The sequence below is a fragment of the Papaver somniferum genome, unplaced genomic scaffold (genome assembly GCF_003573695.1).
Source record: "Papaver somniferum cultivar HN1 unplaced genomic scaffold, ASM357369v1 unplaced-scaffold_114, whole genome shotgun sequence".
NCBI lineage: Eukaryota > Viridiplantae > Streptophyta > Magnoliopsida > Ranunculales > Papaveraceae > Papaver > Papaver somniferum.
Genome location: NW_020620381.1, coordinates 5,200,045 through 5,213,177, shown reverse-complemented (window position 1 = coordinate 5,213,177; position 13,133 = coordinate 5,200,045). Strand labels below are relative to the sequence as shown.

Below are 13,133 nucleotides of genomic sequence, written 5' to 3'. Positions count from 1 at the left end.
ATTGTCTACAACTCTACCACTTCTAAGGGTTCTAACAACATTCAATTGATTCGATGGTTTTGCACCTAATTCATGAACTCCTCTAGGGTTGGGTTGTGTTTGACTAGGAAACTTACCTTTTTCTCTCAAAGAATCACTTATCAGACCAACCTGGGTTTTTAACTCGGAAATAGCCTGACTATTTTCTTGTCCTATCCTGTTACTAGCTTGTAGACTCTGTTCTACGGATAACTGGAATTTTGCAGTTTGCTGAGTTAACAAGGCGAGAGATTCCTCTAAACTTAGGATTTTCTTATCTGACTGATTCTGAAACTGAGCTAGTCCTGAAGGATTCTTAGTATAGCCAAAACCTGGGGGAGCATTAGAATTACTAAACTGACCTTGACTTTGGCCCTTAGACCACGAAAGGTTCGGATGGTTTCTCCAACCAGGATTATAGGTTTCTGAATATGGGTCAATCTTTTGACGGTTATCAAATCTAGTGTTATTATAAAGAGCATTGGCTGCTCTTCAATATTCTGGCCTTCCCAAAAAGGCTCCACTCTACCACTAGTCTGGCCCACTTCTAAGGCTTCTAACCTTTTTGCTATAGCAGCAATTTTGGCATCTGATTCATAGCCTCCTTCTACCCTATTAACGTTTCCTCTACTTAAAAGAATTGTTTTCTGGGGTGCCCTACTATTTTCCCATTGCTGGGTTTTTTCGGCGATTTCATTAAAAAATTCCATCGCCGCATCAACAGTTTGGTTTTCAAATCCACCAGTGCATAGAGACTCAACCATGGTCGTTGTGGAATAATCTAAACCCTCATAAAGGATCTGAACTAGCCTAACCTTTTCTAAACCATGATGAGGACACTGGGATAATAAATCATTGAACCTTTCCAAATACCTATATAAAGATTCTCCCTCTTGTTGTGAAAATGTGCATATTTGCGTCCTAATAGACGATGTTTTGTGCCTAGGGAAAAACTTATTGAAAAAGGCAGATGTAAGTTGTTCATATGTCTCAATTGACTCGGAGTCCAAACTATACAGCCACGACTTGGCCTTATCTTTCAGGGAAAATGGGAATAACCTAAGTTTCAAAGCATCATCATCTAAGCCTCTAATTCTTAGAGTACTACAAATTTCCTCAAAATCCCTAACATGGTAATAAGGGTTTTCATTTTCTTTCCCTAAAAAGATTGGGAGCATCTGTAAGGTCCCAGGTTTCAGTTCATAGGGTGCCTCCGTTTCAGCTAACTTAATACACGAAGGACGGGTAGTCCTAGTTGGATTCAACAAAGCTTTCAAAGTTGCCATTTCTGGCGCTATCGGAGCAACATGGATTCTCTCCTCAGTCAAAGAACGTTCAAAAAAAGACTCTTCAAAAGCCGGACTTTCTAGATTAAGGTAATCGAGACGCTTCGAACTACTAGGTTTCTCTTTAACAAATCTACCTAGTGCGTCTCTTTTACGTTCAGGCATACAATAGAATTTTCTAAATTGGAAGGGTAAGCAAACACAGATCAAGGCCGACTCAACCAAATCAAACCTATTGATTTCTAGCAAACAAAAAGCATGATGGCTCCACTTAGATTGTTTCTAGACCAGCTTCTAATCCTTCGAACGGGAATTCGTTACAATTTAAGCAAACCCCTCTGGAATCAATCCGAGTTAACGTAAGTTGAATAGAGGCGAGGGAAGCTCGGTGGAGCTTTGATACCCAAGGCCTCACCGGTATTACAAGGCGGCGCAGTCACGCATTCAACTTACAGAAACCGTCAAGAACTTCGAAGTATGCTTAAAAGAGTAACCAATATTTTTCGAATGACTTTCCTGTTAAGCTCGTTACCCTATCGGTCTCGTTCTAGTCAAAATTTTAGGCTTAGGTTCGCGTAGGTTACGTGTTCCTAAAGCGGGCAAGAAGAGAACGGTGATGAAATCCGAACCCTTATCTTGTATGGCCAGGCCTTGCCCTTTACTAGAAAAATAAATGTCCGTATTCAGTCCTCAACATATATGCATACGAAGGAGTCCAGTAACTCGCTGACAGGGGATTCGCGAGTGTTTAGAATCTTACCTCCCGTTCCAGACGGGGGATGAATCGGTTGTAGTCGACTCGGGCCACTGACTCCGATGTCTAGTGTACGAACCCAAGGTGCAGAGACAATATCGTAATTGTCCTCCTTCTCTGCAAACAGTTTATATTTAAAGTACCCTTCCGTAGGGTAATAAAAAAATAATGTCCCAAAGTCCAAAAGTCCAAAAAATAAAGAAAAATTACAAAAATAATAAACCCTAATACAGTTTTTTTTTTTAAATAAAAAACAAACCCTAAACTAAAATTGTCTAAAATAAAATTGTCTTCTTTTGTTCTTTTTGCTTTAATCTTTAGCTCCAAGTCTTTATGAAATCACCAAACTCCTTGGCTCAATTTTCTTTATGATCCAGAACCTGTAGACACAAGATAAATACCCAAAACAAAAAAAAAAAAACAAAATAATAAAAAAAAGAAAATAAATAAATCTAAAACCCTAAAAACAAGTCAGCGTCGGCGGCGCCAAAAATTGATGTGATTTGTAGATAGTGGTAAAAGTGGTTCGATTCTCAGACTTGTGAAGGATATTAATTAGACTTAAATCCTAATATTAAAATAGAAAACTCACTAAAAATTATAGCAAACTCAATCAAAGATGATATCAATATTAAAAGAAACACTGAGGCTAAGGTTCCACTATTTTCCAAGTTCAAAGTTATTAAACCATTACTTATATTTATGCAATTTTCTTGTTTAATTTGATTCTAAAATATTGCAACAAGTAGATTTTCAAAAGTAATAATTGTAAATACCAAGTATGAAGCATCAAAAGTCTTAAAACTAAGCATACTCCATCAAAATAGATCACAATCACTCAAATAAAAATCATATTCAATAATATTTCAAGGCAAATAATCATATAATTATTGCAAATAGCTTCCTCTATCGCCTCAGCAATGGGGTTTAGCTCCTCATATTAATCATGATATCAAAATATGTGTTTGTTGCTCAAAAGATGATTAAAAGAGTGAAAAGTAATAACACAGACTGTTTGCAACAGTCTACTGGTGTTACACAACAGCTGTTACAGAAAAACTGTTGCTTTGTCGTTGATTTTAAGACCCTAGAATAAGACTTCCCTTAACAGCTTAATGTTCTTCAGCTGTTAAACAGTGACACTTTTCTGCGACTGTCTGCCGAGGGTCAATGTTCTTCGCGTTCTTCTTCTTCAACAGTAGCAGCAGCAGAAACAGAGTTTGGTAAAGCTCTGATTTCTTCTTATCTGGCTCTCCTTAGGTTCCCAAACTCTCAACACCTCTTCTGTATGACCCAAGACATCTATTTATATCAAAAATACCGATCAAATCTCTCCCAAATCTTCCAAAATCTCTTTCCTTCTCTTCACGGCCAAGTTGCGACAATTTCTTGTTTTAGGATTTCTACGCGTTTCTGAGCTTTTTTTATTCTAAACTCTTCCTTAGATAGATACAAATCTTTGGGAAGGTTTACAGCGTTTAATCACTCTAAAATTCCCTAAACAGGTCCACACGTGACTTTCCATATTTTCTTGTTGTGAGAAAAATCCGTCGTTTGAGCCCAATCTAATCGATTTAAACACCCATATCAGATTCCTAGACCCATAAGGAGTCTATCCTATGAAAATCAGAGGTTTAATCGACCTCAAACTCCTCCAAATCACGATTGCCAAAACTGCTCTTTAACTACACTTTTTTCCCGCCAAAACCTGATTTTTGAATGTTGAAGATGGTTGCCCCTTATCCAGAGTATGGGTGCGATTAGCAGATGCCTGGAAATGGGATTCCCCTTAGTAATTAGGTTACCCCTTATCCAAAGTGAGGGTCCGAATAGCAAATGTCCTCCCATGAACGCAAAAAACAGTTTTCGAGCCAATTTCGTCGCAAAATCTTATTTTTCCAAAAACACCTACAAAGACATTAAAAGTCAAAATAAATACAAAATCGAGCACTAACAATTTATATAATTGAGATTATATCAGACACAAAAATGTGTCTATCACTAATCCATCAACACGCAACAAGAAATTAAAAACATGATTCCTAAAATAAAAATCCAAAACCAAAATTAGGGTTTTTACGAACTAACATTAGCTTTAGACATCCCAGAAAATGACGAATCCCATTTTTTTTTAAATGATTGAGGTTTTGCCGATACAGATAGAGGGAAGAGAAACTCAATATTTTCATCAATTTCACGCGTTTGCGTTTTTATTTCTGATTCCTTATCTGGGGTATAAAATTTTTGATGGGATTTAGATAAATGTGGGGATATGTAGATAAAAGGGTATCATTAGTAAATCTGGGGTATACAGAAAAGACCCTATTTTTAAAAAATTAATGGGTAAACACTAATTTGGAAATTCTTATTGTGTAAACACCTTTAACCCAAAAAATAAGAAAGAAAAGAAAGTATCTTGAAAATCCGTTAAAATACGAATTGTATAAACATCTGAAAACTATCATATTTGGAAACGTTTAAGTATGCTTCAAAAAAAAAAGTTGTCAGCTTAAAAAGCATAATACAACACAGTGACACTTTTCTGCGACTGTCTGCCGAGGGTCAATGTTCTTCGCGTTCTTCTTCTTCAACAGTAGCAGCAGCAGAAACAGAGTTTGGTAAAGCTCTGATTTCTTCTTATCTGGCTCTCCTTAGGTTCCCAAACTCTCAACACCTCTTCTGTATGACCCAAGACATCTATTTATATCAAAAATACCGATCAAATCTCTCCCAAATCTTCCAAAATCTCTTTCCTTCTCTTCACGGCCAAGTTGCGACAATTTCTTGTTTTAGGATTTCTACGCGTTTCTGAGCTTTGCATTTTATTCTAAACTCTTCCTTAGATAGATACAAATCTTTGGGAAGGTTTACAGCGTTTTAATCACTCTAAAATTCCCTAAAACAGGTCACACACGTGACTTTCCATATTTTCTTGTTGTGAGAAAAATCCGTCGTTTGAGCCCAATCTAATCGATTTAAACACCCATATCAGATTCCTAGACCCATAAGGAGTCTATCCTATGAAATCAGAGGTTTAATCGACCTCAAACTCCTCCAAATCACGATTGCCAAAACTGCTCTTTAACTACACTTTTTTCCCGCCAAAAACCTGATTTTTGAATGTTGAAGATGGTTGCCCCTTATCCAGAGTATGGGTGCGATTAGCAGATGCCTGGAAATGGGATTCCCCTTAGTAATTAGGTTACCCCTTATCCAAAGTGAGGGTCCGAATAGCAAATGTCCTCCCATGAACGCAAAAAACAGTTTTCGAGCCAATTTCGTCGCAAAATCTTATTTTTCCAAAAACACCAAAGACATTAAAAGTCAAATAAATACAAAATCGAGCACTAACAATTTATATAATTGAGATTATATCAGACACAAAAATGTGTCTATCACTAATCCATCAACACGCAACAAGAAATTAAAAACATGATTCCTAAAATAAAAATCCAAAACCAAAATTAGGGTTTTTACGAACTAACATTAGCTTTAGACATCCCAGAAAATGACGAATCCCATTTTTTTTTAAATGATTGAGGTTTTGCCGATAAGATAGAGGGAAGAAGAGAACTCAATATTTTTCATCAATTTCACGCGTTTGCGTTTTTATTTCTGATTCCTTATCTGGGGGATAAAATTTTTGATGGGATAGTTAGATAAATGTTGGGGATATGTAGATAAAAGGGTATCATTAGTAAATCTGGGGTATACAGAAAAAGACCCTATTTTTAAAAAATTAATGGGTAAACACTAATTTGGAAATTCTTATTTGTGTAAACACCTTTAACCCAAAAAATAAGAAAGAAAAGAAAGTATCTTGAAAATCCGTTAAAATACGAATTGTATAAACATCTGAAAACTATCATATTTGGAAACGTTTAAGTATGCTTCAAAAAAAAAAGTTGTCAGCTTAAAAAGCATAATACAACACAGTGACACTTTTCTGCGACTGTCTGCCGAGGGTCAATGTTCTTCGCGTTCTTCTTCTTCAACAGTAGCAGCAGCAGAAACAGAGTTTGGTAAAGCTCTGATTTCTTCTTATCTGGCTCTCCTTAGGTTCCCAAACTCTCAACACCTCTTCTGTATGACCCAAGACATCTATTTATATCAAAAATACCGATCAAATCTCTCCCAAATCTTCCAAAATCTCTTTCCTTCTCTTCACGGCCAAGTTGCGACAATTTCTTGTTTTAGGATTTCTACGCGTTTCTGAGCTTTGCATTTTATTCTAAACTCTTCCTTAGATAGATACAAATCTTTGGGAAGGTTTACAGCGTTTTAATCACTCTAAAATTCCCTAAAACAGGTCACACACGTGACTTTCCATATTTTCTTGTTGTGAGAAAAATCCGTCGTTTGAGCCCAATCTAATCGATTTAAACACCCATATCAGATTCCTAGACCCATAAGGAGTCTATCCTATGAAAATCAGAGGTTTAATCGACCTCAAACTCCTCCAAATCACGATTGCCAAAACTGCTCTTTAACTACACTTTTTTCCCGCCAAAACCTGATTTTTGAATGTTGAAGATGGTTGCCCCTTATCCAGAGTATGGGTGCGATTAGCAGATGCCTGGAAATGGGATTCCCCTTAGTAATTAGGTTACCCCTTATCCAAAGTGAGGGTCCGAATAGCAAATGTCCTCCCATGAACGCAAAAAACAGTTTTCGAGCCAATTTCGTCGCAAAATCTTATTTTTCCAAAAACACCTACAAAGACATTAAAAGTCAAAATAAATACAAAATCGAGCACTAACAATTTATATAATTGAGATTATATCAGACACAAAAATGTGTCTATCACTAATCCATCAACACGCAACAAGAAATTAAAAACATGATTCCTAAAATAAAAATCCAAAACCAAAATTAGGGTTTTTACGAACTAACATTAGCTTTAGACATCCCAGAAAATGACGAATCCCATTTTTTTTTAAATGATTGAGGTTTTGCCGATAAGATAGAGGGAAGAAGAGAATTCAATATTTTTCATCAATTTCACGCGTTTGCGTTTTTATTTCTGATTCCTTATCTGGGGTATAAAATTTTTGATGGGATAGTTAGATAAATGTTGGGGATATGTAGATAAAAGGGTATCATTAGTAAATCTGGGGTATACAGAAAAAGACCCTATTTTTAAAAAATTAATGGGTAAACACTAATTTGGAAATTCTTATTTGTGTAAACACCTTTAACCCAAAAAATAAGAAAGAAAAGAAAGTATCTTGAAAATCCGTTAAAATACGAATTGTATAAACATCTGAAAACTATCATATTTGGAAACGTTTAAGTATGCTTCAAAAAAAAAAGTTGTCAGCTTAAAAAGCATAATACAACACAATACATTACACCCGAATTCCTAAAACAATTTTGGTGCCTTGTGTGTTGTGTCCATGTGGTGTCTTGCTTTTAACTTTATAAACGTAGCACCGCACAGCACACCGGAATTCCTGACATAATATAACACATCACACAACACGTAAGGCACACGCTTCTTTGCATGCCATGCTACCACACAACGCGAAACGTTTTACACCTCTATTGTGGACTATAACCTCATCATTAGATAATGCGGATGCCGGGGTAGTTTCCGGTGTGTATGCAAGTAGTGCCACGCCACTTAACCATACATATATCTCATATTTGCTTGCTCTTGATTGATACGATAGATTAAAGCCCTATGGGTAGTTGCACTAATTAGCGGATACAACTTAAGGGCATCCATTACATATTATTTGATCATCCATTCGAGGCATTTCCTCAAAAGTAAAAACTTACTTAGACTCCTGTTAAAAATCTGGTTGTGTTACCTATCAACCATTAAACGTCTAATTTCTCGCTCTGAATTTCTTTCTTTTTCTTTTGTTTCAATCAGAAACCAATTAAGCAACCATCATCTTCTCCGTTTCCTCAAGAATGTATCGATCGATGAAGCACGTCATCATTTTTTTCTTCACTGTTCTCGTGGCCATAGCTAGCCTCCGAGTTTCCCATGCCGTATGTTCTCTGGCCATATACAACCTCAAATAGCAATAATAATTTTATTATTATCTTTCATCCGATTCGGACATCTAACCTTTAAATATATATGACAGTTCTCTGGCGTGGTTTTTTTTTTGATCGGTCAAATAGAAATTTCACTGAAAAAGACACTTAAGGGGTACCTTAACCCAATTATTACAACCGAACAAAAAAGGAGAACCGAAAGGGGATTCGGCTACCCAAATAAAAACCATAAAAAAATAATTTATGAAAGAGGACGGTTTAATGAATTCCATAGAGAAATCACCATATTTTCCGTAAGCCCCAACATTTTTGTATTTGATTCGGCCTAAAAAAACGCTTGCAATTTGATATCTCTAATGAGGCTTGCCAAAGTACTCTTTTTGTTTTCGAAGGTTCTTGCATTTCGCTCTTTCCATATACACCACCATATAACAACCGAGATGTTATTCCATATTCGACTAAGTCTTTTGTCTCCCCAATTAAACTTCCAAATCTTCATAGATGTAATGACATTAGGGTCATATGACCATCCAAATTGACACCCTTCAAAAAAATAGTCCCACATTCTCCGAATTCTCCAACAACCATAAAACAAATGCATACTTGATTCATCGTCTTTCTCACAAAAACGACAAACATTAGAGACATCCATACCTCTTCGTAAAAGTTTATCCGTCGTCATTACTCGGTCATGAGAAAGAAGCCAAATAAAGATATTGATTTTGTGAGGGTATTCATTACTCCAAACAATATTGGATGGATAATCCGGCCCATCTTGATCGTCGTTGACTTTAATTCCATCCTTTACCGTATATTGACCATGATCACTACCAATCCAAATTCGGGTATCCATAACCCCTTCTTGAATAGAGATGGAAGAAAGAAGATTTGATATTGATAACACTTCACTTGAAATGGTTTGATAATATCTTTGCCTAGACATAAACTTCCACCTTACACCATCTTCCCTAACGTCGAACATACTAGCCACCACAAATTCCTTGGTCCTTGAAGCTCTTTATAGATATTAAACCACAAACTACCACCTTTCGAACCTTTGGGTTGGAGAGTTTCCCAACCGGTAAATGTTTCGCCAAATTTTTCAACCATTATCTTCCTCCACAACGCATCTTTTTCCACGCCAAAGCGCCACCACCATTTTTTTAACAAAGCCGAGTTCACTTGCTTAGTTCTTCTTATACCAAGACCACCTTTTTCTTTTGGTTTGGAAGACAATTTCCAACCAATATTGTGAATTCTTTTCTTATTTTGATCATCCCATAAGAAATTTCTCACAACTCTATCAATTTTCTTAGTTATGGAGCAAGGAGCAAGAAAAATCGCGAGATAATAAATGAGAAGAATAGCTAAAACGCTTTTGATGAGAGTTAACTTACCTACTCTTTCTATTTTTTTTCCATTCCATGAAGTAACTCTTTTCCCGCAAATTTCAAGTGTTTTCCCAATTTTTGAGTGCCACCTACCTTGTCTCCCAATGGGAGGCCAAGATATATGCTAGGAAAACTCGCATACTTGCAACCTAACATGTTAGCATAATTTTCAACTTCATCCTCGACCGCGACTCCAAATAAGCTACTTTTAGAGAAATTTAGTTCAAACCCGAAGTTAACTCGAAATAAAGAAGAAGGTAGCGAAGGGCATCAACTTATTCTCTCTTAGCATCAAGAAAAATGATAGTATCATCGGAAAATTGCAAGTGATTTATTTTGTTCCCTCCTCCTTGACCGAAAAACCCGATATTTGATCATGTTCTTGTGATTTGCTCAACATACAACTTAAGACTTCACCAACAATATTAAAAAGAAAAGGAGAAAGACGGTCTCCTTGACGAAGTCCCTTTTTACTACCAAAGTAACCGAAAGACGATCCATTAACAAGAACCGAGAATTTTGAGAATGTTAAGCAGTTTCTAATCCAAGCCTCCATACCCCACCAAACCTCATTTTGAATAAGACTTCATTTAAAAAGTTCCAATTCACATTATCAAAAGCCTTTTCAAAATCAAGTTGCAAACCAACCCCGGTAATTTTTGACGAAGTCTATAATCCACACATTCGTTTGCTATCAATACCCCATCAAGAATTTGTCTTCCTTTAATAAAACTAGATTGAGTTGTTGAGATTAGAGTAGGAAGATATACCTTTAAACGCTCCGCCAAACCTTTGAAATGATTTTGTACACACTCCCAATAAGGATAATTGGCCTAAAATATTCTACTTCCTCTACACCCGCCTTCTTAAGGATAAGCGCAATAATTTTTTTTTCAAAGACGAATGAAGAACATTGTGGTCATGAAATTCTTCGAAAACCCTCATCAAATCTTATTTTAGGAAATCCCAACAAACAAAAAAGAACTTCATAGGAAATGCATCCGGACCCGGAGCACGATCAATTCCTAAATCTTTAGTTGCATCCTTGACTTCTTCTTCACTAAAAGGTCTCTCCAACCAAAGACTTGCATTCTCGTCAATACGTTTTAGACACATATTTTTGATTCTTGGACGATTGTTTGAAGTTTCTTTAAACGCTAGCTCAAAATGATTTGCAATACCCATCTTGATTTCTTCCTTGTTTCCGATCCAACGTCCATTGATACGAAGGTTGTTGATGTTGTTAAAAGCTCTATGATCTTTCACCACTCGATGGAAATGTTTGGTGTTACGATCGCCATCTCTAAAATATCTGATTCTTGACGTTTGCCTCAACATTATGCTTTGACGACGATGAGCCACCTCAAAATCCACTTTAGCCGTCACTGGCATGTCTTCTTCAATTTCGGTAAGACCCCTCTCATCATCTAGATCATCCAATTCTTTCAACTTGGCAAGAGACGTGTCTAAATCCCTACAAATGCTCCCAAAGACATCTCTATTCCACACCTTAAACTTCTCCTTCAAAGCGTTTAACTTGTTTGCAAAACATTCACCGGCCGTACCTACAAAAAAAAAACGATTCCCACCATTCTTGCATTAAAGGGATTATGTTAGTACCTTCAATCCATGCTAATTGAAATCCAAAAGGACAAGCCCCCCAATCCGAGTCCAATGAACATAACTCAATAGGAAAATGATCCGAAAAAGGTCTTACAAGGCGCTTGAAGATGATATTTGGAAAGTGATCTTCCCAATCCGAAGAGAAAAGAAAACAGTCCATCTTGCTCTTTTTTGTTAGGCGGCCTACTCCAAGTGTACTTCGCACCGAAAAGAGGCAAATCCACAAGATCAAAGTCATTACACATTTTATCAAAGAGTTTCATTGAATTTGATGCTCTACGGCAACCTGTTCTCTCCACCATGTATCTTATCTCATTAAAATCTCCACCGAAACACAAAGGTATTCCATCCCAATAACCGTGCAAGGTAGCAAGCTCCATACGATTTTTTTTCTTCATTCACAATGCAAGGACCATATACCCCGATCAAAACCCAATGAAAATTATCTTCCAAATTACGACAAGAAATACTTATAGTAAAAATAACTTCAAGAAAGTCATCGACTTCAATCATGTCTGAGTTCCATATTAACAAAATTCCTCCCGATCTTCCGTAAGAGTTGAAAGCTATCCACTTACATGGAGTTACACCCAAACATTGACGCACAATATCTTCGGTACAAGCACTAAGCTTCGTCTCTTGAATCATAAGAATAGTAGGCTTCTACCGTTTCACAAGCTTTTTCAACTTGGAGCGCTTATCCAGATCTCCAAGACCATTAACATTCCAAGATACTATATTAAACATTAAAAACTATGACAACCCAATGAGAACAACAACCAAATGACCAAACCTTAATTTGCGGCACTATCCCCCTTGACAAATTCATCTCTAAAGGCGTTCGCATGAGAAAGAATTGTATTTGATGCAAAATCAATTTCCTTATGAAGAATTCAATCCCGGAGTAACTTCCGGATTCTTTGAGTTTGCTAAAGAGTACATTGAATTTTTAATGTACACCTTTTGCCAACTCTATACCGCCACTATTATCAATCCGTGTTGGTTTCTTACCATTACTTGTTTGCGATGCCGCATCGTCACTATCATCGGAAACCTCTTGCGCATGTTTTCCTTCACGTCACATCTGTCCAATGTGGTACTAGTCTCCCTCACCAAATTTATGTTACCATCCTTCTTGCTCGAGGCACTAGACCCCATCACCAACTCTCTGCCACCACCGTTCTTGCTTGAAACGTTCCCATATTCTGATAAACTAGAGCCAGGAGAGATTCCATGAGAAATTTTGGTCTTTAATTTCTTCTTTAAACTTCTTAGCGAGGAATGATCCAGGGAAACAGAGCTTGAAACATGCCCCCAGTCCCAAACTCAGCAGGTACTGAAGTGGAGACAATGTCTTCTGTGTTTTCATTTGGAACATAAGATTATTTCTGGCCCAAAAGTGAAGGCCCATTTTCTTTGTAAACCCGTTTAGGAGCTGTAATTTTGTTTGCCACATCATTTGCATTTTGAGCAGTTTCAAAATTTGAATTAAAGTCTTTTACGTACCATTATCGGCTGTAGAACATTGACTGCAACTGTTTCTTTGCCGTGCTTGTCGGGTATGTGACCAGTAGACCGTTCAGTAGGTCCCACCAATGCCATTTTCCCACATACGAGATTATCTTCTTCCCCAACTCCGGTGCTTAGTTCCCTCCTCCGGTGCCAAAATTTGTTATTTTGATATATACGACCCTTATTGAAAACAACAGGTTTATATTCCCCTTTTGAAGTCTCCAAAACATCACCGATCATCCGTATCTCAACCCAAATTTTAGTATTCGACAGAACCACATCCTCACACCATACTCCATTGCTTACCGGGCCATTAACTTTCACTCTGACCTCAGATAAATCAGTTGCCATTGACGTTTCCGGGCAGACCTCCACCAAACCCCAAAATTTATCTCCTAAAGCTTTGAATGTAGAGTACTCCCATAAATTAAATGGAATTCCACCAACACCAATCCACACTTTGTTAATTTCCTTTGGATTAGGTCCGACAACTTCATTAATTCCTGCAAACCAAGGATATAATTTAATTTCTTTATCTCC

At 37.0% G+C, this 13,133-nt stretch overlaps 1 protein-coding gene and 1 pseudogene across 1 annotated transcript; one reads left to right on the top strand and one right to left on the bottom strand.

Annotated features, from left to right (window-relative positions):
- The first annotated feature begins 840 nt into the window (after positions 1-840).
- LOC113328965 lies at positions 841-940 on the top strand (annotated as a pseudogene).
- A 9,469-nt stretch (positions 941-10,409) lies between these two features.
- Positions 10,410-11,461, bottom strand: LOC113328892. Its single transcript, XM_026575883.1, has 2 exons — positions 11,176-11,461; positions 10,410-11,023 (listed from the first exon to the last, which is right to left on the bottom strand). The coding sequence occupies exons 1-2, from the start codon at positions 11,459-11,461 to the stop codon at positions 10,410-10,412; spliced, it is 900 nt and encodes a 299-aa protein (XP_026431668.1).
- Between the last annotated feature and the right edge of the window lie 1,672 nt (positions 11,462-13,133).

Bases quoted from the DNA above. Each gene is read 5' to 3' on its own strand.
- LOC113328892 (XM_026575883.1), bottom strand. From the start codon at position 11,461: ATGGAGCTTGCTACCTTGCACGGTTATTGGGATGGAATACCTTTGTGT. The intron at 11,024-11,175 runs GTAAGACCTTTT...TTTTTTTTGTAG, and splicing joins ATATCATCTTCAAGCGCCTT to GTACGGCCGGTGAATGTTTT.